The sequence below is a fragment of the Psammomys obesus genome, unplaced genomic scaffold (assembly GCF_907164565.1).
Source record: "Psammomys obesus unplaced genomic scaffold, mPsaObe1.curated_primary_1811, whole genome shotgun sequence".
In the NCBI taxonomy this organism is placed as follows: Eukaryota; Metazoa; Chordata; class Mammalia; order Rodentia; family Muridae; genus Psammomys; species Psammomys obesus.
In genome coordinates, this window is record NW_026596039.1 from 18,493,381 (window position 1) to 18,517,625 (window position 24,245).

Consider the following 24,245-nt stretch of genomic DNA (forward strand, 5'->3'; position numbering starts at 1 on the left):
CATCATCAAAGGAGCCAAGGCAGGAACTGAAGCAGAGCCGTTGAGGAGTGCTGCTAACTGGCTTCTTCCACTATGGTTTTCTCAGCCTGCTTTCTTCTGAGAGCTTAATTATTTTAACGTCATTCATTGGGTTTTTGTTCTATTTTGAGATGTTTGTTTTTGTTTATAAGTTTTCATTTTATTTATTTATTTATTTTAAATGTTTCATGAAGACAGGTGTTGGTATCACAGGCTTTTTTTTTTTTTTAAGATTTCTTTATTTTATCTGCATTTACATCTGCCAGAAGAAGGAATCAGTTCACATTATAGATGGTTGTGAGCCACCATGTGGTTGCTGGGAATTGAACTCATGGCCTTTGGAAGAGCAGACAGTGCTCTTAACCAATGAGCCATCTCTCCAGCCCATATAAGTTTTCATTTTTAAAGAGAGGCTCTCACTTTGAACTTACCATTGTAGACTCGGCTGGCTTTGAACTTGAAGTTATCCTCTAGCCTCTGCCTCTGGAGTCCTGGAATTACAGACATATGACTGTATGTGGGACTTAATTTTTGCATATGATATGATGAAAGTGTCATTATTATATCCATTATATCCATCTATATGTCCATCCATCCTTCCGTCTATCCACCCACCCACCCATCCATTTACATCCTAGTGCAGTTGCTGTAGTGGAACAAGTGCCCGCAGAGACACTCTACAGAGACACTCTTCCTCTCAGCACACCTCTGCCTCCCTTACTCTCTTTCATTGCCAATAAAAGAAACGCAGGGTTTCCGTGCACCCTACCATCCTAACTTGGCCCTGTTACTTTTTTATTTCCTGCTTTACAGGAAGAGACTATCCGCACCTTGACTGAACTTAGGCCAGCGTTAGATCATTTTGTGAGCCAAATGGTGCATGCATCCACTTGAATAATGTCTCCCTTTATTATTAGACAGATTACATCAATGCCAGTTTCATGGATGGCTACAAGCAGAAGAATGCTTATATTGGTACACAAGGTAAGCTGTTTTAGCCTTACATGTTGATTTTGTGCCACCTGCATGTGGTTCCTTATTTTAGGTGACTCTTTTAAAAGGTTTATTTATTTATGGGTACTCTTATCTGCATATATGCCTGATGCCAGAAGAGGGCTTCAGATCGTGTTAACAGATGTTTGTGAGCCACCATGTTGTTGCTGGGAATTGAACTCAGTGCCTCTGGAAAAGGAGCCAGTGCTCCTAACCACTGAGCCATCTCTCCAGCTCCTCAATTCAATTTTTTAAATTTAATTAATTATATGTATGCGAATGTTTGGTCTGCATGTAAGTTTGTGTACTATGTACATGCCTGCTGTATGCAGAGACCAGAATAGGGTGTCAGATCTCCTGAATCTGGAGTTACAGGTGATTGTAAGCTGCCATATGGGTTCTGGGAATCAGACCTGGGTCCTTGGGAAAGACAGTAAGTGAGCTTCACCACTGAGCTCTCTCTCTAACCCCTATCTCCAGCTTTTATGTAGGTACTAAGATCCAAATTGTAGTCCTCAGGGTTGGGCAGCAAATGTTCTTAGCTGTTGAGTCATCTTTTTAGCCTCCAGATGATTTTTGTGTGTGTGTGTGTGTGTTTTACTATATAGCCCCGGCTGTCCTGAAGTTTGCTCTGTAGATGAGGTTGGCCTTGAACTCAGAGATCCACCTGTGTCTGCCTCGCCCATTCTGGGATTAAAGGTGCTATTACACCCAACTCAGATGGCCTGACTCTTGAAGGAAATATGTGATGGCCACTAAAATCCTGGTCTTTTTTAAAGCTTTATAGTTGAAGAGGACAGGTAAGTTTGGAGTTTCAGTTCCAGACATGCATGGAAAGTCACTACAAAGAAAAAACTAAAGGTTTAAACCTAAAGTGTTAGGGCTTGCCAGCAAGTTTTTGGACTGTGTTTTAGTATAGTAATCCTTGAGTGTAGGGCATCAGAACTCAGTATTTGAACTCACATACATGTCATGCACATGCACAATAAAAATCAGATGCAGGCTGGGGGTGCATACCTAGAAGGTTTGAGTTTGATTACTAACATCTCAAGAAAATAGTAATAATAATCAAAGAAAACTGAATCTAGTTATAAGTAACAAATCAGTCAAATCCAGGTTGTTTAGCACAAGTACAAGAAAACTAGCTCAGGCTAGGCATGTTGATACATATATGCTTGTAATTCCATGACTTAGAGGATCCCAGGTTCAAAGCCTGCCTGTTCTGCATAGTTAATTGGATGTAACCTTATCTTGAAAAGAAAAAAAGGAAATGGCTCAAACTCTTTAAAATTAATGTCATGAAAAAAAGAAAAAAGGAAGAGAACTGTTCTAGATTATTAACGAAAGAAGTAAAGGTAATTTGGGGCTTATGATGTATCCTGCATAAGGAGAAAGTGGCCTTCAGGGCAAATTACTTAGTTTGTAGACAGTTGTAGACGTTCTGTTAGTTAAAGTTAGTATCCAATTGGGTGCTACTGTAATGGTACCCAATGATGAATGAATAAATAACTGTATTTGCATGTGCATATATAGGTAAACACGCATGGGGGCTCTCATCCATCTTAGGCTCATACTAGCTGCGGCGCAAAGGATGACCGTTATATATAATTTAAAAGTATGGGCTGATAATGTTTATTATTAGCCCTGTCATTATTATGGCGGCATCATCTAACCTGCTATTATAATCAGTGAAAGACACAAACACCCGATAGATTTTAGAGTAGTCTTAGTTCAGCGTTGTCCCCAGGCGCTTCAAGGTCGCTCTGTAGAGCGGGAGTGCAGGTGCGTGACCTGACCCAGGTTCAGGCAGGCACGCCCTGTGACTCTTGACTCTTGGAGGAGCTTGCCGGTGGCAACATGTCGGGGTACATGCCATTAGAAGCTGCAGCAACTGCAGGAGCTGAGGAGGCGGTGACTGAAGGACCAAGAGCTGAGCCCCGGCAACCATGCTGCCCCTGCACAGGGTGTGGCCCCTGGAGCGATTCTGGAATAATTTCTTGCAGGACCCCAAGGAAGAACATGATCTTGAAGGCATACTGGTCCAGTCTCCTCACTGTTTCCCATGTACTTACACCTCTGTGGTTTAGTCACTATTATGTCAAGTATCATATGACTACAAAACATTGTTGAAACGAAGTCCAGAATATTCTCAGGTGAGACAATTCTAGAGAATGGAGAAGTAATTCTACCAATGAGAGATTTTCCTGATCAGCATCATTGAAGAACACTTAAAAACTTAAAAGACATAGCACTTTTATTCGTAATAGCCAGAACCTGGAAACAACCCAGATATCCTTCAACTGAGGAATGGATACAGAAAATTGTGGTACATTTACAATGGAATACTACTCAGCAATTGAAAACAAGGAAATCATGAAATTTGGAGGCAAATGGTGGGATCTAGAAAAGATCATCCTGAGTGAGGTATCCCAGAAGCAGAAAGACACACACGGTATATACTCACGTATAAGTGGATATTAGATATACAATATAGGATATATATTAAAATCTGTACACCTAAAGAAGATAAGCATAAAGAGGACCCTGGGTAAGAGGATCAATCCTTACTCAGAAAGAAAACGGGGATGGACATTGGAAGAAGGAGAAAACAGGAAACAGGACAGGAGCCTACTACAGAGGACCTCTGAAAGACTCTACCCAACAGGTTATCAAGGCAGATGCTGAGACTCATAGCCAAACCTTATGAAAGAAGGAAGAGATGAAAGACCTGGAGGGGACAGGAGCTCCACAAGGAGAGCAACAGAATCAAAACATCTGGGCACAGAGGTCTTTTCTGAGACCGATACTCCAACCAAGGACCATGCATGGATGTTACCTAGAACCCCTGCTCAGGTGTAGTCCATGGTAGCTCAGTATCCAAGTGGGTGTCTTAGTAAGGGGAACAGGGGTTGTCTCTGACATGAACTCAGGGGCTGGCTCTTTGATCACCTCCCCCTGATGTGGGAGCAGCCTTGCCAGGCCACAGAGGAGGACAATGCAATCAGTCCTGATGAGACCTGATAAGCTAGGGTCAGATAGAAGAGGAGGACCTCCCCTATCAGTGGACTTGGAGAGGGGCATGGGAGGAGATGAGGGAGGGAGGTTGGGATTGGGAGGGAAGGAGCGAGGGGGCTACAGCTAGGATACAAAATGAATAAACTGTAATTAATATATAAAAATAATTTAATAAAAAAACCCTAAAAGACTTGTATAATAGCACAATTGTGTTCCTAAAGTGTTATACTTACTGATCTATTTCCTGCAAAAGTAACTAATAAAGCGTCTTACTTTCCAAAAAGAAAGAATAGCCTTATTTCACCTGGGGCAAAGCAGATATTAACCCTCTAAACTACTTTTATCTCCCAGCTTCCGTCCCGTGCCATCTGCTTCAGTCATTCCTATCTGGGCTATTTCCCATCCACAATCCCAGAATACTTGCTTATTCTCTTATCTGGGCTGCTTTCCTCCATTCATGCCAATCTGCCTTCTCCATTCCATGCTAACCCATCATGGTTCCCTTCTTACTTCCATTGGCACCTGTTTCTTTGCCATGATCCTTTTGCTCCCAAAGCCCTCAAACCTTCTCTCTGCCCCGCCCAGATGTAGGCCTTTTATTGGTCAAACAGGGAGGCAAGGTTATATAGCAATGCTTGATGTACATGACAGTTTGCTCACAAACAATTAAGTATCTCAGGGAGCAATCAGTTAACATATACAAAGCTCCCAGACCATGTCATAGCAGGTGACTGTGAACTGCTGATCATTCTGCCTCTACCTTCCAATTGCTGAGATTATATGCATGAGCTACCATACATGACTCTAGTGGTCTAATTCTTACATGCATATACATGCATACTAGTAATATTTTTAATAAGTTATTTGTTAAGAATATGTATTTTATTTCAGGTGCATAATCTCTGATTACTAAAGTAAATCTGTAAAGAAGGTTTTAAAATTTTTTATTTTAGTGTGTGTATGTGTTTAGTTTATATAGCAAACCGAAGCTCAATTGATCATGTAGCTGTGATTCTTGAACATCAGAATTTGAAACCATGTCCTGCTCAGAAAATTCTCACAAGCCTGTGTCAAAGTAAACCACTAACTTTCTATCTATAGAAGTCCACTTGTATGTGTATGGTGTGATACGTGCTCACATACATACACATGTGTGAGTGTGTTTATTTTTGTGTGTGACTATATCTAGAGGAGACCATCAAGTGTCCTGCTTTGTCATTCTCTACCTTAGTCCTTTGAGATAGGGTCTGTCATTGAACTTGAGCTAGGTTGGTGGTCAGAAAGCTCTAGAGAGCCTTCCTGGGGTTAAAAGCATGTACAACCATGCCTGGCTTTTTAGCTGAATTTCTAGGATTTGATTTGAGGTCTTCATGCTGTGTGGCAAGAACTTTTACCCCAGCCCCTTTCTTTGTCTTTTCAGACAGGGTTTACTTGTCTGAACCTTGTTGGTTTGGAACTTGCTAAGTGTGTTACACATATGAGTGTAGAGAGGAATGGGGATAGAAAGTTGTTGGGTTGGGGATCAAACTCAGCACATTACCAACTAAGCAATCCTTTTTTTAATAATTTTTTAATTTTTTAATATTAATTACAGTTTATTTGCTTTGTGTCCCAGCTGTAGCCCCCTCCTTCGCAATCCTTCTTCTTGGTGTTTTTCTTGTTTGTTTTGAAATAATGCTTCAAGTCTAGCTCGCTAGGGCTAGCCTGTAACCTCACAATGATCTTCCTGCCCCAGGTCCCAAGTGTACTGATTATAGGCATGAACCACTGTACCCAGGTTCACTTACATTTTTTATTTTGAATTTTGTGCTTTGGAAGGGTTTTATGTAACCTAGGCTGGCCCAGAACTTCCTATATATTTGAGGATGAATTCCTGATGTTGCTTCCTCCTCCTTCCACATACTGGGATTATAGACATGCCTAGCTTGCACTAACATCTTATGACATTAGACTTTCTTCTTTGTGAAAGCAGAAACTGACAAAGATATTTAACTATAAATATCCAAGAACATAATATGCATTTAATTACAGTATACTCAAAATTCACACACCCAACAAATGCAACTGTAAGACCTATTCTTTAAAACAATTTATTTTATGTGTATGAGTATTTTGCTTATATATCTCTGTGATATTTGCATGTTTGGTGCCAGTGGAAGGTAGATGAGATGTTTGGTCTCCTGAAACTGTAGTTATAGATGGTTGTGAATCGTCATATGGTTGCTGCGAATCAAACCCAGGTACTATGGAAGAGCAGCCAGCACTTAAAGCTGTTGCGGCATCTCTGCAACAACTCAAGAGTTGTAGTTTTTGAGCCTCAGGAGTTGTAGTTTTTGTCTTGGAAAGCTACATAGGAGAGATCTACTATCATACGGGGTAGGGGTGGGGTCTGCTTATTCTTTTAACTATTTTATTTGCTGTATCTATAAGTATACATAGAAACGGTCTTAGAGATGCTGGAAGATGATAACATTATCTCTGGATCTAATTGTTAATAAATGATTTTTATCTTCATTTTCTTTCCTTTAGTTTTTTTCTAGACAGGGTTTTTCTGTGTAGCCCTGGCTGTCCTGGAACTTGCTCTATAAACCAGGCTGGCCTCGAACTCACAGAGATCCCAAGTGCTGGGATTAAAGGCATGCACCACCACCACCTGTCTTTATCTTCATTTTCTAAATAAATTACAATAGATATACATTACTCTAATATGAATATCAAGAAGGCAATAAAAACACTTTTCTGCATCTCTAACCCCTATCCTCATCCAAATGCTACTACTTGTACCTCTCACATACTTTATTATTAGATCCCCTCCCCCCCAGTTTTGGTGCTCAAACCCAGGGCCTTACATAGGACAAGCAAATGACCCATACCTACTCTCATATACTTTCTTTTTCATATACAAACCATTAGCAATGGCTAAGGATAATACTTGCTGGAGGCAAAGGCAAAGGATTATAAGTTCAAGATCAGCTTATGCTACATAATGGGACCCTGTCTCAAAAGACCAAAACCAAAACACACACACACACACACACACACACACACACAAAACTATTGTTAGAACTGGGACAGCTGACAGAATATCTGATAAACCAGATACAAAAATTCAAGGTAGGTAGAGAGAGGGATTTACCTTCCTTAAAGGCACAAAAGAAAAAATTAGAAGAAAAAAAATATGCCCTCCAAATTAGGATCTTCTCTCACACTTTTGAATCTGGGAATTGAAGCCAGAGCTCTAGGCATGCTAAGCTTTTCTTCTTCCCTGTCCTGAAATAAGATCATTTAAAATTTTTTTGTATTTTTATTTTATATGTAGCTATTTTGCCTGCATTTATATCTGTGTCTCATATATATGCACTGCCTAAGGAAGTCAGAAGAGGGCATGAGGTCCTCTGGGATTGGAGTGGTTTGTGATCCACTGTGTGGGGTCAGGAACTGAACCTGCATCCTCTGAAAGAACAACTAGTGCTCTTAACCACTGAGTCATCTCTCCAGTTCTGAAAAAAAACATCCTTTATTCTAGCTTTCTATCTGTTTGTCTGTCTATCTATCTATCTGATTTTGATGAGATAGAGTCTAGCTTTGTAGACTAGGCTGGCACTCCTACCTCTTGTCTCTATTTTTGTTTTTAAAGATTTATTTTATTTTTTCTACGTATGAGTGTTTTGCCTGCATGTATGTAAGTGTATGTAAGCAGTGACCATGGATGCCAGAAGACAGTGTCAGAGCCTCTGGACCTGGATGGGGGGAGCCACTGCGTGGGTGCTAGTGTCACTCACTCCCAGTGCTGGGGAGGCAGAGGCAGGAGGATCCCTGGAGCTCAGGGGCTGTCCAGCATAGCCTACCAGCCAGTGTCCAAGTCCTAGTGAGAGACCCTATCTCAAAACCAAACACGAATACACTAAACCCAAAACAAGGTAGACAGCAGCTGAAGAATGATACTGAGTCACATGCGCAGTTGAGTGGCTGTTCATATGCACACACTCTTTTTCAATCTTTCACACACAGCATGTTAGTGCTTACTACAAGACTTTCACAGAAATAATGGAACCAGATGGCTTTCCAAATTAACGGGTCCAAAATAACCCATGATTTTACCCTGCTTCTCTGAAAATGGAGGGGGAAAAACAGTGGAAGGCATAACGAATTACCTTGAGGAGTTGTTAACAAAGACAGCTCCTTGCAGAGTGCTCATCTTTGTTCAGGTTCTAGTTATAAAGGACAATTTCACAAAAGGCATTTATCCTTCACATCCTATTTACTGAAATGGGGATCTTCTTAAATGTCTGATGTCAGATACTATAATTTAAGTGGTTGAAGTATTTAGGACCAGCTGTGCCATCCAGAGCTTAGGGCAGAGGAAGTCCTTTGAGTGTCTTGGTCAGAAAGCGCCTGGAAGAAGGGTCAATGCTTAGAAGTAGATAGAGGGCTGGAGAGATGGCTCAGCATGTGTTGCTCCTCCAGAGCACCAGAGTTCAGTTCCCAGTAACCATCTGGGGACTGCTTGTAACTCTAGGCCCAGGGAATCTCACAACCTCTTCTGACCTCTGGAGGCACCCATACATATTTGGCATGCACTCCTTTAGACAAACACACATACTCATAAATAAAAAGAAAATAAATCTGAAAATATGGATTAAAATGGAATAGTATTACAGTTGACAGAGATAATACAAAGGATTAGAGTCAGAGAAACAGTTTGTCTGTATTGTGATGCTTTTTGTTTTAGTACTAAACTGTAAAAAGAAAGAAATTGAGAAAAATATATTGAATGTTATTAATAACTTAGACTAAAAAAAAATGATAAAAGTCCTCCTGGCAGTGAAACTTAGTGTAAAGAACAGGGGACAGGCCAGGGGTTAAAAGATAAAAGTAAAAACACGGGTGGGATCGGGAGGGGAGGAGGGAGGGACTTATGGGGGGATACAAAATGAATAAAGTGTAATTAATAAAAAAATTAAAAAATAAAAAAAAAGAAAAAAAAATTTTCTAACCTAAAAAAAAAAAAGTAAAAACACTCCAAGAGTAAAAAAAAAAAAAAAAAAATTACCATAATTTCCTTGAGAAATTTGGAAGAGGATGGGAATGCACGTGTTAAAGTTGACTTCAACTTTGTTCGTTTGTTTTGTTTTGTGTTTTGAGGCAGGTTTCTCTGTGTAGCCTGGCTGTTCTGGAACTCACTCGGCCCTCACACAGATCCACCTGCCTCTGCCTCCCAAGTCCTAGGATTAAAAGCATGCACCACCACACCCAGTGACTTCAACTTTTTAAAGAGTAAATGATTTAAAAATACTGAGATGACTCCCACACACAGTAAAGGTGCTTGCTGTACAGTGGACTTGAGTCCAATCTCCTGGACCCATGTAAGGTAGAAGGAGAAAGCAGACCTAAAGTACGAGTTGTTGGCGTTAGGGTCCTCTTACATCCACATGTACGCCATGGCATGCCACTCCATTCTTCCTAACAGAAGAATTGCAATGGTGATAACTTATCAAAGAATACTAGAAGTCCTACAAAAGAGAAGAAAATTGAGAAAGTGTGGTGCCACTTGCCAGTATCTCTGCATCCTGGCAGCCAAGGCAGAGGATCACAAGTTTGAGGCCTGCCTGAGCTATCCAGTAAAATCCTGTCTCAAAAAAGGAAAGGGGAAGGAGGGAATGTAAATACAAAAGTGAGCTGAAAGATAAAATGAATTTTGAAGAAGACTACGTCTTTATCCCAAGTGATTTGAGACCATGGGATGTAGGAAGACACTGGCTTAATAGTTACTGTATTATGAGGCCGAGAGCTAGGTGAGGTAGAAACAGACAGGAAAGTATACAGTTGACACTGTTACCATAGATGTGGCTGCTGAAGCTGTGGCTCCTGCTCTGGGTCCTTAAAAATGCTTCCTACATATGACTCACTTAGACATGTCACGTGGACGTTTTTCCTTTTATTTTTGGTAAAGATTCATTGTATTTATCTTTAAGAATTTATTTTTATTTTATGTGTGTAGCTGTTTTGTCTGTGTAGATGTCTATGCACTACAGGTGTGCAGTGCCCACAGAGACCAGAGACAGGATCACATCCTCTGCAACTAGAGTTACAAAAGCTCTGAGCTCCCGGGGGTGCTTAGAATTTAATCTGGGTCTTTTGCAAGTGGTCTTAACCAATACTCTAATTGTGTATATATATGTTTATGTGTGGGTATGTGTATGTGAATGCTGGTTTCTGTGGATACCAGTAGAGGGCATTGGAGCTGGCGTGTCAGGCTCCAAGAATTGAGGTTTTCTGAATTTAAGTCTTCTGCAAGAGCAGTTTGAATTTTTAACTGCTGAGCCATTTCCCCAGCACTATCATTCTGTGATTCTAATATTCACCCATACCGAGATGATATGGTTGGTCTGAGGACCTCCCTGAATAGGCAGAGGCAAGTAAGGCTCATATGAATACTTGTAGTTGCAGTACTTGGGAGGTGGAGGCCTGAGGAACAGGAATTCAGGGTCATGCTGGACTATATAGTGAGTCTGAGTCTATATGAGACCCTAGCTTGAAAAATAGTAACAGCAAAAAAAAGGGGGGGAGGGGGAGGAAGCAGGGAACTCAGATCTGTGCTTTGGAGATACTACTTGGAAGGCGAGTCTAAATCAGACCTGCTTCTGAAGGCCCTGTTTTTTTGTCTTCTCCTTTCATGCCAGGTCCTTTGGAGAATACCTATCGTGACTTCTGGCTCATGGTTTGGGAGCAAAAAGTTTTGGTGATTGTCATGACCACCCGGTGAGTCAGTCTTTTTTTTTTAATCCATTTCCCTGACCCTAAGCTGGAAAGCCATACCACATATATAGTTAACATACGAGATCATGGTGGAGACAGGGCTAGCCTCATAGATAGTGAATCTGAAATTCTAGGGACCCAGAGGTAGTTAAAGCTGATCCTGGGGTTCTGGCCTCATGCACTGAAGGAAGTGGTGGGAAACACAAGCAGCTCACCTTTAAGCTGCCTCTTGTCTCAACAGGAAAGATGTATTCCTGGCTGCTGAATTACCAGTTCCCTTGGTTTTCATCCCCTGCTTCTTCTGATTGCTTTTCTACTATAAGGAAACAGAAAAAAGAAAGAAAGAAAGAAAGAAAGAAAGAAAGAAAGAAAGAAAGAAAAGGTTGAGACATAAGCCAGGAGTTCTGAATAAAGGGTTGTTTTTGAAATTTGGCTATTCTCCCAAATTTAAGGAATTTCTTATTTTCTTAGTTTCATCATTTAATTATAACCTGTTTCAGATGGGGAAGAAAGTTGTTTGCTCAGCTCCCTTAGGGCGTTGTTAGCAGCCACCTGTAGCTAGAAGTACCACAAAGTACTCAGAGGGCAGCCAAAAAGTGGTGACATGAAATGTATGGCTCTCCTCAGTCACATCCACGGGTTGTCTTTCCCATTTTTGTGTGAGCCAAGGGCCCTGAGTGGACAAGAAACTGAGCAGTGGCTACTGTGTTTTTGCTACTGTTCGTATCCCAGATAAGCGAGAAATACAGCCAACTATCAAGGAGAGCAGATAATACAGTGAATGCACGATGTCTGCTAAAGGGCCACATGTAAGAACGTTAGCCGTTTAAACATGTTTAGAATGAAGAGACTCCCTTCTTTCTCTGCCATGCCTCAGTGGTCTACTTCAGGTGCAGTGCAGACGGCATGGCTGCCCGGGAGCTCGGCAGTTTGTGGTGGGAAGCAGCTTACTGCTAATTGAAGAGCGAGGGCTTAACTTGCTCTGTATGTCTCCAGCTTTGAGGAAGGCGGCAGGAGAAAATGTGGCCAGTACTGGCCTTTAGAAAAAGACTCTCGGATCCGTTTTGGCTTCCTCACGGTGACTAATCTAGGAGTGGAGAACATGAGCCATTATAAGAAAACAACTTTAGAAATTCACAACACAGAGGTAAATGAAGGTTTCTATTTTCTCACTTTCTTAAAACTAGGGAAGTTCCTTTAAAGAGATTCTCCTTGACGGTGGTGATTCACACCTTTAATCTCAGCACCCAGTGAGAAGAGGCAGGTGGATATCTGTGAGTTCAATGTCAGTCTGACCTATGTAGTGAGTTTCAGGCCATCCAGGGCTACATAGTGAGTCCATCTCAATAAAATAAAAAACAAAAAACAACAACAACAAAAAAGGAAATGTCTAGAGGGAATAATTAGTGAATAATTAGTGCTTTTGTTTTTTTTCTGGAAACAAGGTAAAGATACTTTGAGAAGCCAGTTATATAGTGCCCACCTTTAGTCCCAGCACTTCAGAGACAAAGGCAAGTGGATCTCCATTAGTTCAAAGCCAGCCTTTTCTACATAGTAAGTTCCAAACAGAGACACCTCCCATACAACCCCCTCTTTCAGAAGAAGATGTTCAACTCAGAACTAATATAGTCATCACCTCAATACAAGAGTGGCATTAAAAAGAAATAAAAATGTCACCATTGGGAATCTGGACCCTAAGCCATGCTTACTAATCTGCCACTCAGGAGGCTGAGGCAGGATTACAAATTTGAAAAATTTGGACTACACAGTATGGAATTTGTCTCAGAAAACTGTAATAAGGAGCTGTTAGAGTACTTGTTCCTCAGTCATGAGGCTGAGAGTACAGATCATAGCACCCCAAGCATCCAGCTGGGAGTTCCATTCATACCTGTAACCATGATGGAGGTAGAGGCAAGAGGATTCCTGAGCTTTCTGGCTTATAGCCTAGCTGAGGATACATGAGCTCTAGGTTCAGGGAGAGACCCTGCCTCAAAGGAACAGGCAGAATGTGCTAGAGGAGGACTCCCGATGTCCTCCTGTGTGCTGTACGTGTACACATGCACACATACTCTTACACATAGACGTGTACATGCTCACAAAAGAAGAAAGTCAGTAAGTGACTATGTTGAGATAGCCTCTCACTGTGTAGCCTTGGCTGACCTGGAGCTTGCTATATAGATAGACCAGGCTGGGCTCAAACTCACAGAGATCCATCCGCCTGCCTCTGCCTCTGAATTCTGGGATTTAGAGGTCTGCCCCACCATGCCTGACAATTTTTTTTTCCCCTAAGACAGGATAAGGCCTGTTGTAGGCCTGGTTGCCCTTGAACTCACTCCGATCTACCTGCTTCTGCCTCCCTGAGTGCTGGGACTATAGGCATGTCAGCCACTGTGCCTGGCTGACAATTTTTGTAAGCAAGATTTTTTTTATATATATACTATAATTTAATTACAGCATTTCTCCCTTTTCTTTCTTCCCTCTAAACCCTCCCTGCTTGGGCTCCAGAGATGGCTCAGAAGGTAAGAGCACTTGTTGCTCTTCCGGAGGTTCTGAGTTCAATTCCCAGCAACCATATGATGGCTCATAACCATCTATAATGAGATTTGGTGCCCTCTTCTGGCTGCAGGCATACATGCAGGCAGAATACTGCATACATAATAAATCTTTAAAAACAAAAACATAAAACCCTACTCCTTCAAATGTATAGCCTCTTTTTTCATTAATTATTTTATATGCATATACATGTTTGTATATACATATGTATTTTAAAATATAACCCATTGAATCCATATAATTACTTGTATTATATTTTCAAAGCTGACTGTTTGGCACTGGACAATTAATTAGTTGGGGGGCTCTTCCCTGGGGACTACCTCTCTGGCTAATTTTTTTTGTTTTTAATAAAACGATAATATGCAATAATAACAATGTGATGATGATGATGATGATGATGATGATGATAATAATAATAATAATAATAATAATAATAATAATAAACAAGACATGTGGATACTATGATATGGTACCCTGCCTTCCCGAACATTTAGTCCTTTTTTGGGGGCTTGAGGTAGAGAAATACTTGTAAAGAAAGTTGAGAGCAGAAGACAGAATCCCTGTTGGTATGAAGGCTGAGGTATTAAAAATCTGGAAAAGCCAAGGGTAGTCAGAGTAGACAGCAATAACAGCATTAACTGTTGCTTCTTTTTTCATGTAAGGAGCGGCAGAAACGCCAGGTGACCCACTTCCAGTTCTTAAGCTGGCCAGATTATGGTGTCCCTTCCTCAGCAGCTTCCCTCATTGACTTCCTGAGAGCGGTCAGAAACCAGCAGAGCATGGCCGTTGGCAGCCTGGGACCACGCTCCAGAGGCCAGTGCCCTGAGCCACCCATTGTGGTACATTGCAGTGCAGGCATTGGCAGGACAGGTACTGTGCCTCTTACACTGTGATATGTCGAGAGGTGGTGGGGGTGGAGAGGAGAGACTAAATGCTTAGGGCTTGTCTGTGACTACAGAAAAAGCCCACTGAGTCTCTTGGTGGCAAACTGCTATGGTAATCACTCTTAATGCTTTGGTTTCTTATTTTTTTTTATTTCTTATGCTGGGGATACTACTTGTCAAAATACATACTTCACAAACCAAATTCTTTGGGCTGTTCATCATCATGGTCTTCTTTTGACCTTGTCAATTCTGCCAGCACCATGATTCTGGTCCCCAGAGAGATCAGTTGTCCCTCTCATGGAGGCTCTTCTCCCCATGCTCGTCTTGTTTTTTTCCCTCCTTTCCCCTTCCCTTTTCTTCCTCTTTCTTTTTTGTTATTGTTTGTTTTTCTGAGACCAAGTCTTACTGTGAGTTCCAGTCTGACCTGGAATTCACAGAAATCCTCTTGTTTTAACCTCCCAATGATGGGATTATAAGCTTGTGCCATCTTGCCTGTTTTGTGTTCTTCATTATGGAACTAGTTAACAGTTTTGGCTTAATGGGATGTGTGCTCTATGAGCGGCTGGATTTACTAGTTCTGAAGTCCCTTTGGTAGAATAATCAGGAAAAATGTATTTGTGCTAGATCCCTGGAGAGTTACAGGCTCTGGAAATTGGGTGTGGAAGTGCTGTTGTGCTTTCTGGTATTGAGGCAGGAAGTTCCTTTGTGTCACTGACCTGCTCATTCTTATTGTTAGCCCCATGTATGTCCTGAGAGACAGGAGACTATCATTTCACTGGCCATTAGCATACCCTGTGATCCTTCTCCTGCCGTCAGGCCCTTTGCCTTTGAATTCATTCTTCCAGTCTTGCATGGTGATTTGATAAAAGGAAGAAGATAGGAGGAGAAGTACACTCATTCGATCGTTTCCTTCTTTCTTCAGGTACCTTCTGCTCATTGGACATCTGCCTGGCACAGCTGGAGGAGCTTGGCACCCTTAATGTGTTCCAGACGGTGTCACGAATGAGGACCCAGAGGGCCTTCAGTATCCAGACCCCTGAGCAGTACTACTTTTGCTACAAGGCCATTTTGGAGTTTGCAGAGAAGGAAGGCATGGTTCCCTCTGGTCACAGCCTGTTGGCCATGGAGGGTCAGTAACTGTTCCACGTGTTCCTACCTGCTGGCCAGCCTTCCTTAACTACCCTGGACACCGCTGAGCCTATAGGTGGCCATCAGTTACGCTGAAGCCATGGATCAACTTCTTTCCCGTGTCTCCCAGCGCACATGTGCACTCAAGGCAGCCTTCCCTTGGCTAGATAAATGTGGTGAAAGTGCCACTAGAAAGGGCCAGCAGCGACGTGTTCTTAATTCCTAGCACCTGCTATTGAACTGTGCCTTATTAAAACCAAATTGTGGCTATTGATTCTTGCCAGGGTCCCTGAGGTAAGTGGGGAAGGACCCTGCTCTTCCCCCCACCTCCCAACACCATTCTTCTTCTACAAGTTTCCTCCTTCCCTTTGCTAGGATTTGGCAGGGAGGTTTAGTGAGCATTCATCTTCCTGTCCAGAAAGCTTGACCAAGTTACATATTCTAGAGAATGTCCCGAGTGCCAAGCACGTTTATACATAGGGCGTGTATTCCAGTCTTTTCTGTCATTGTATGTGTGCGTGTACGTATGTACACTTCTGTGTATGGATCCATATGTATGTGTGTACATAATATATACTGTATGTGATAATATGGTCATATTCTATAAATACATATACACACAGATACTCTTTGTAGAAGTTTCTGGGCCTCCATGTTGCAGTTCAGTATTCCTTGCTTCTTGGACCCTGTTGATTATTTTGAAGTAGGCGGGGATGGAGGTCATGGCTCCTGATGTCAGACAGCAGAGTGATAAAAGACACCACATACTTTTTTTTTGTTCCTGGGCCACAGGCCCTCTTACTTAATAACATCTTTCCCGCTGGACTCGATGTTGTTGGAGCCAAAAATACTGACTTATGGTAACACTGGTTCAGTTTAGCATGGCTGTCCTTCTTCTAACAAATTCTCTGTTTACTTTGCTGATTTGGGGAACAGACCTCCACTGTGATTCCAGACTCTGTCTTACTGCCCCAGCATTGGGGACCAAGGCTAGAGATGAATTTACAGAGCTGCCAGAGCCAAAAGTAATCGGTACGAAGTTTTAAAAGGAAAGAAGGAGAGTCCTGGAGTGAACAAGAGGAACCTACTATGAAATTCCTCCCTTCCTAGAAGGACAAAGTGGACTCCCCCCATTTTTTTTTTTTTTTGTTGTTGTTGTTGTTGTAAGATCCCTTTCTTTATGCAACTCCAGAGAGACGTCCCGCTCTCCCTGCCTGCTATGCTGCCAGATCCTAGACCTCAAACTGGATGGTCTGTGTCCTTATAAAGCATGCAGTCCCCTTGGCTGGATAAAGTGGTTCCTTGTAATCACTGGTCTCCTGTCCATCCAACTTGTTCCTACCTTTTTCCAGTCTGATTCACCAGGAATGAAATCAAGAGTTTCCAATAGTCTATGTTTCCACAAAACCCCACAGGAACCCCTAAATCTTCCTTTACTCTAGAAGATGAGGTTGGCAGCTGGTCAGAGCTCAATAATTTTATACTGTAATAAGATCTTTGAATGTGTATATTCTTATTTTTTACAATCATTTCATTTTGTATTTAACATCAATGGACTGAGTCAGATTCAGTAAATAATTGTAATGTTCATATTCAATATCTTACAGTGGTACAGTTTTGTATTTACATATAAATATATCAACATGATTAAACCCTTTTAGCTTCATCAATTTCACAGTCTGGGGTTGGGAAGGTGAGAAGGAAATCCAGGAGTTGGTTCTGGACAGATGGGGAGGCAGAAGGTGGCGGTATCCAAAGCTTCAATATCTGAGGCTTAGTTCTGACATGTCTATAGGCTGTGGCCTTAGCTTTGGACAGAGGTACCAGTACCAACTGAATGCTTGACGTGTGACAAGCTTAGTGTTAAGAATTTGTCTCTTATATAACATCATTGAAATGTCACAATTCTAGTGACTCTCCTCTGTCCTTTCTATATGCCCTTCTCCTATTTCTCTAGTGGGTAATTAATCCCAGTTGGGATTACAGATATGTGCTACCACACTGGGCATCTTTCCCAAATTCTGTTTAAAGAGAAAGGTGAGGTTCAGAGGAATACAGTGATTTGCTCTAAAACTGTAACCCAAGCTGATCTGTTTATAAAGTCTGTAGCCCCTGCCAGTATCAGAAATGGAATGATGCTTGTCTTTGGAGACTGTTGATTTTTTTGTTGTTGTTCTCCTTCTAGAGTATAATTGGTTTTAAAATTCTAGGACAGTTCATGGTCTTGTTTTATTTGTGTGTGTTTTGTTTTTGATAGTATCTTATCACGTAGCCTAGGCTGTCCTTGAACTCATAGCAATTCTATCTCAGTCTCCCAAAGGCTGCTTCACCTAGCTTAGGGTAAACTGACCGAGCGCATGTTCACACAATTGGTGACATTCTCCTAAATGGGGATCTCTTAGTCTAGCCTCAGGTTTTCATAGTAGCAGCGGGTTCATGCTTCCAGAAAAACCCCACAAACTGTGTTCTGCTAGTCTTTCTGTCAGAGCGGAATCAGAAGCATTGACCTTATAGGGACACTCTTCACATCACATGCCTTCCACCTGTTAGCTAGCAACAACCTGCCCCTTTGGAGCAGCTATGTCCTGCAGTATGCAAATATTAGGGTCTTGTAAATAACAGTAATAGCAATGGAAACTCACTATATTCTAGGTCCTACTCAGAGTACTCTATAAATACAAACACACACACTTACTCTTAACAACTACTTGAAAAAATAGGTACTGATAGAAAATAAGTGAAATACCAGAATGTTAATGCACTAAGACCTGGACTTGTATCCCAGAGAACCTAAGGATCTGTTTCCTTATCTGCCAGCCCATTTTTCTTGATGTTTTTACAGTATCCAAAGAGTAAACTGCTAGATGTGGTGGACCTTCACTGTGATTTCAGTATTGGAAAGGAAGAGGCAGGAGGATCAGGATTCAAGGCCAATGTTGGCTATACCAATAGTAGGAGCCCAGCCTGGGCTAAATGAGACACCTCTGTCTAAAGAAAAAAAAAATGGTAGCAAATTAAGACAGAATCTCTAAAATTTGAAATCAGAGGGATTGTGCTGAAATCTCAAATTAGAGGGATTACATAAATACTTAGGGTTACTGAAATATACAGGAAAGAGCATTAATTTAAAAATGCCTGGAAGGGATGATTTAGAACTGTTATTTGTTCAAACACACTGTACTTTCGCCCTGTAAATTGCTCAATTCAAAGTTGTGCACTAATTCCTAGGTGCAAATTCATGGGTTTATCTACTTGGTGGTGGAGTGAATACAAGATGATGCAGGCTTTCAAATGGTTATTTAACTCATGTCTTCAATTCTGGACACAGCCAAAGATCTCTCCTGAATATTCAGTTAAAACACTGAGAGAAATGGGTTCAATAGTTTCCCCCCAACTGCTATTACACATAATGCTATCTTTACCATGTTTAAATATGTGGCTTTTATTTTTATTAATTAATTAGTTTGTTTGTTTTTTGAGACAGGGTTTCTCTATGTAGGCCTGGCTGTCCTTGAACTTGCTCTGTGGACCAGGCTGGCCTCTAATTTACAGAGATCTTCTAAGGGGATTAAAAACTGGGATTAAAGGCATGTACCAGCACTGCCTGGCTAAAATTTTTTATTTTTTAAAATATAATTTAGTACATGTATGTACATGGGTACTTGCCTGCCATGGTGCACATGTGGGAATCAGTTCTCACCTTCCACCTTGTTGAGGCAGGCTCTCTCTCTCTTTCTGCCATGCTGCATGTTCCAGGCAAGGTGTCTAGTCGGCTTCTAGGCTATTATTCTTTCTCTACCTCCCACCTCTCCTGAAGCAGTGCTGTGGTTACAGGTTCATGCTGATGTATTTACATGGGGTCCAGGGATCAAATTGAGGTGGTCAGGTTTGCTAGGCCGGCTGGTGTCTTCACCCATTGAGCTATCTCCCCTGGTCTAAGTTTTTTTTTTTTTTTTTTTTCAACTTTTAATTTTTATTTTCTAAGAAATTATGAAAATCCTCCTGGTTTAGCTTTCTGAGTGCTGAGATCACAGATAGGTCCAACTGTTTCTGTTATATTTAGACTGAGTCTCACCAAATTACTTACCCTGGTCTCAACTTTTTGGGCTCAAGTGATCCTATTGCCTGAACTTTTTATGTTCCTGGGACTATAGCAGACTTGTCACCACACACGGATATTTGTAGCTTTTGCTAGTGGGAACCTACTGTGGTAGGGCGTTTTGGTTTGGGCTTTGTTTGTTCTGAGACAGGGTTTCTCTAGGTAGTCCAGGCTGGCCAGGAACCTAGAGCCATCTGCCTCCTCCCAGGTGCTGGATTAAAGCAGTGTGCCACACACCTGGCTTGGTAGTGGGTATTGAAGAAGTCTAAGGAAGAGAAACTCAAACTGTTCAAGATTGGAGGGTTGTCACACAGGAGGCATTGAATAACTAGGGAAATGTGTTCAAGGAACGAAGAACATTGTGGACCTGTGCACACTTCTGCCTTTGATTGGATCCCCAACGTTCCTATGGTTTTAATTCCTTACACACAAAGGATAATATCTCTGCTCTGTATTCCCCAGCATCTTCAGTCTAAGAGATCTGCCATTGCCAGTGTCTGTTACAATGTACTAGTCAATGGCAAAGGTAGATTGTGGGGGTGGAGGAGATTGGGGTATTTGTAGCAGGTGGGCTGTGTAGTATCATGGCCCCACGGAGTATTTTGCTTTTGCTCATAAAAGGATGCACCCAATCTCTGGAGTAGCCCCAAGTTGGAGAATGTGTGCTTTATTATTATCTGACCTGAGGGAGGTGAGCTTAATAAGGTCAATGCATTGGATAGATAGAACAGTTTTCCTAGAGTGACTGAAGTTTTTAGTGGTTGTGAGGTTTTAACCTACTCAACCCAGCCAAGTCCTAGCTTCCTTCTATAAAAGGGGTTATTTTTAAGCATTCACATACTATGGGCCCACTGACCTTAAAGGTCTAGTTTGTTGGCATTTTCAGGCCCTTTTTTAGGCTGGAATAGCTCCTACTTTAGTTCCCCAGTTTTCTTTTTCTATTTGTTTGTTTGTTGACCTATTTATTTTTGATTTTTCGAGACAGGGTTTCTCTGTGTAGCCTCGGCTGTCCTGGACTCGCTTTGCAGACCAGGCTGGCCTGAACTCACAGCGATCCACCTGTTTCTGTCTCCCTGAGTGCTGGGCTCACCAGCCTGCACCACTGCACCCCACTGCCTTCCAATTTTCTTGTTTTCAAAGGCTCTTCTTTCAGACTGTTGCTATTTCTTTATATCCTCTCAATTCTTTTCTACTTGGCTTAAAAAGTAGAAAACCTGGTTAAATAGTAGGTTAAGGGCCAAGTATGGTGGTATAGGTATTAATCCTAATACCAGGAAGACCGAGGCAGGTGGATCTCTATGAATTTGAGATCATCCTGGTTAACACAACAAGTTAAGTTATGCAAGCTAGGGTTGCATAGAGAGATTCTGTCTCAAAAAACGAAACACAAGGGGAAGTAGAGGAAGAAAAGGAAAGAGTACACCAGAGGTGCCCTTGAATCCTCATCAATGTTTTTGGCTTCCCTGTTGCTGCCGATGGCCAGACATGTCTGAGACCAAAATTAACTTACCAAGGATCTCAGGGCTTCAAATCTACATCTTAGGTTTTGTCTTGGGCCTGAGTCTCAGTCCACTGGTTAGTTATGTGGGAGTAGAGCGTCTACCAGCTAGAAAGTAAGGATATCTTTTGGGAGCTATCCATCTCATACTTAAGCATCACCAGGCTTTTGTGCTGTACTCTTTTTTTTTTTTTTTTTTTTTTGTGCTCTACTTAACTGAGCAGAAGAGATGGGGGTCTTCTCTACAGATAGGAATCTAGCACGTGTTTAATCTTCCTCTACTTCTTATCCGAAGCCATTATAGTGTTTTTCTCCTATTTCAGTTTCACTAGACATACTTAAGTGTTAAAGACTCTTGTCTTTTTTTTTTTTTTTTTTTTTAAGGCTAAGGCATTGGAAGTTATAGCTAACTACAGCAGAATCTCACTAGAGAAGATAGGTACAAAGTGGGAGCTGTGGTGCCTTCTTAAGAATTTAATGTAGTTAATATGTTCCTGATGGCTCATGGGACTCTGATGCCTAGTCACTAAAGGCGCTTTCAATTTAGGCTGACTCCCCTTTACCTGTATACCATTTCTTCCTGAATGCTTGTGGTTTTCCAAGCTACTTCAGAGTTTTATTTTAAAACCTTCCAGTCTGGCCAGATGCAGAGCAGAGCAAAGGTCAGCCATTTCATCTTGTGGAGTTTCTTCATTTGCTTTCCTGATTTAAGTACACCCTGCAGTGGCTGTCTGGGAAGAAGCTTGAGTGAGTGGGGAAGGAATATGAACAATGCTCAGGCTGCCTTCAATTCCCCTCAAATGAGGGATACCTTTATCTCTTTGATAGTGTGCTTCTCACTCAGATTTTATTTGAACAGGGTACCTGCTTTAAAAATAACCAACCACTGGTCTACAAGATAATGCCAGGTAAACTTGAGGACTACACTATTATTACATCTATTCTCCTCATCTGGGGTAGTGGTGGCCCTGAGGAATAAAGCAGTGCTCAGTGAGAAGAGATTTCTAGGTTGTATAACCTCAGTCTTTAAACCCGCTAAAAAAGTTCCAGCCCTCCAATAAGAAATAATGCACTACATGCCTTTGAAGATAGTAACTAGCTAGAGATTAGAGTTTGTTTCTTTGAGGCCTGCAATGCCAGGAGGGACTTTGCATTTAAATAGTCAGGAGAGGAGTGTGATAGCTTTGAAAAAAGTTAGAAAAAGTGAAGGATTCTTGACTGTCTGCTAGGCATGTTTATTTTAAAGTTTACAGCAGCCCACTGTACTAGAATCATACTAATCAACAGATAAAGTCTTTGCTTAAATAATCCAGCTAGTAAGTGCTTAAACCGAGATTCCATTCAATAGTTTTGAGGGTTCCCTACCTCCCAGCTTAAATCTAGGGTTTAGGTAGATGGGTCAAACGTTCAAGGTCATGAGCTGGAGAGATGGGTCAGCAGTTAAGAGCACTGACTGCTCTTGTAGAGCACCTACATGGCAGCTCACATCTGTCTGTAACTCCAGCTCCAGGGGTTCTGACACAGGTATGCATGCAGGTAAAACACCAGTGCACATAAAAGTAAATTATATATTAAAAAAAAAAAAGGTTCAAGGTCATACTTGTCTAGTTCTAGGCTAGCCTGGGTTATGAGAAACCTTGTCTCAAAACCCTCTAAGACTAGGAGTTAGGTTGGAGAGCTTGGAGACTCCTGGGTGGTGCTGAGCTGGGGTTGGTAATTGTTGTAACTGGCGGGGTAAGTAAAAGCCTTAACTGACTCTTTAGGTAAGAAGATTACAAGCAGAGGGAGCTCAAAGTCCAGGTGGGCAACTAGTGAGCTCCTGCCTCAATTTTTTTTTTTTTTTTGAAGTTAAAAAGAGCTCACATTTGTATTACTAGTATTGAGGACTCAGGAAGCCTGGGAAGGATCATCATGAATTCTAGGCCAGCCTGTAGTATAAAAAACTCTGTCTTAAAAAAATAAAAATAAAAAATAAGGTGTGTTGGGTCAGGTGAGGGGCTTGAGAGATTGCTCAGTAAACTTTTTGCTGCACAAAATGAAGACCTGAGTTTGATTATCAGCACTTACAGAAATCAGTGTGTGGCAAATGCTTTTAATTCCAGCAGTGGGGAAGAGAAGACAGGCCAGAGATACTCAGATCTGTAAATGAGGGTGTGCATATGTCATGTCCATGAAGTAAATGGAAAGGTTCTGGAGTGACAGCACCTTTGTTTGTGTGAGTATATTGTGAATTGAAGACCAGTGTCTCTGTGTAGCTGGGTGACAAATCTTGTTTCTCTGAGGACAATTTTTCTAGAACTATCTAATGACAAACTGGTGTTAGAATTATGGAGATAAGGTTTGTGCATCAGGAGGGAAGGCAGGGTGTTTCCTCCAAATACCCCAACTTGGATGGTATCCTGAGCGTATGCAGAAACAGCATTTGGGAGAGTGAACAAACTCAGGATTTGGGCTCAGATAAACTTGCCTTGGCTACTTCATGTAGGCAAGTCCCTCTATTGTCTGTGACCTCTGTTTGCCCAGCTATAATTAAAGATAATAATGTCTAACTTACTTACAAGACTTCTAGGGTATTTTACACAAAGGCGTGTTTTTTTCCGAGGAGGACACTCAGCCAGATCCATTCAATTGTACCTTCACTAACAGGGAGTGAGGAATGGCCAGGGTCCACATGATACAAAGTCAGAAACAGTTACTGGGTCCCATCCTGGAGCCCCTTGACTGCATTGAATGCTGAGACCCCAAAGGTAAATTAGATAATGTGGCTGTCCTCAAAGATCTCAATCTGAGGGGTGTTCAGAGGGTATAAGTATCAGCCATATCTTTCTTCATAAAGAGGGTGGTGAGATGGCTCAGTGGGTAAGAGCTCTTGTTTCACAAGCATAAGGACCTGAATTAAACTTCTCAGCCCCATGTAAAAAGCCCAGTATTATTTTTTACACACACCTGTAACCCAAAAGCTGGGGAGTGGGGAGGTAGGAGGATCACTGAGGCTTGCTGACCACTAGCCTAACTCCAGATTCAGGAAAGACCTGTGTCAACGGAATAGGCAGAGGTTGCTAGCAAGACACTTGACATCCTTTAAATATGCACGGGGCACACAGTTGTCTATGGTTGCACACAAAAATTAAGGAACTATCTACAACATGCCACAATGCCTAGGTGTCTGGCCTCCACTGAGATCAGAACTTTACTAAGTGATAATTATATTGATCCACATAACAGGCAAAGAATTATTATCCTTAGAGGAGGCTGAGCCACAGATAAGGATGAACTAGATGGGAGCCAACATTAATGG

The 24,245-nt window shown here is 41.6% G+C and overlaps 1 protein-coding gene and 1 pseudogene across 1 annotated transcript in view; both read left to right on the plus strand.

Annotated features, from left to right (window-relative positions):
• Ptpn9 (protein tyrosine phosphatase non-receptor type 9) overlaps positions 1–15,976 on the plus strand; it is a 77,846-nt gene extending 61,870 nt beyond the window's left edge. Inside the window, exons 9-13 of the mRNA XM_055622054.1 lie at positions 936–1,002; positions 10,710–10,788; positions 11,782–11,932; positions 14,001–14,208; positions 15,145–15,976. Of these exons, the coding sequence (XP_055478029.1) occupies positions 936–1,002; positions 10,710–10,788; positions 11,782–11,932; positions 14,001–14,208; positions 15,145–15,359 (720 nt within the window). The 3' untranslated portion in view covers positions 15,360–15,976. The remainder of the gene's footprint in view (positions 1–935; positions 1,003–10,709; positions 10,789–11,781; positions 11,933–14,000; positions 14,209–15,144) is intronic.
• LOC129687547 (NADH dehydrogenase [ubiquinone] 1 beta subcomplex subunit 6-like) lies at positions 1,291–3,283 on the plus strand (annotated as a pseudogene).
• Positions 15,977–24,245: the final 8,269 nt, after the last annotated feature.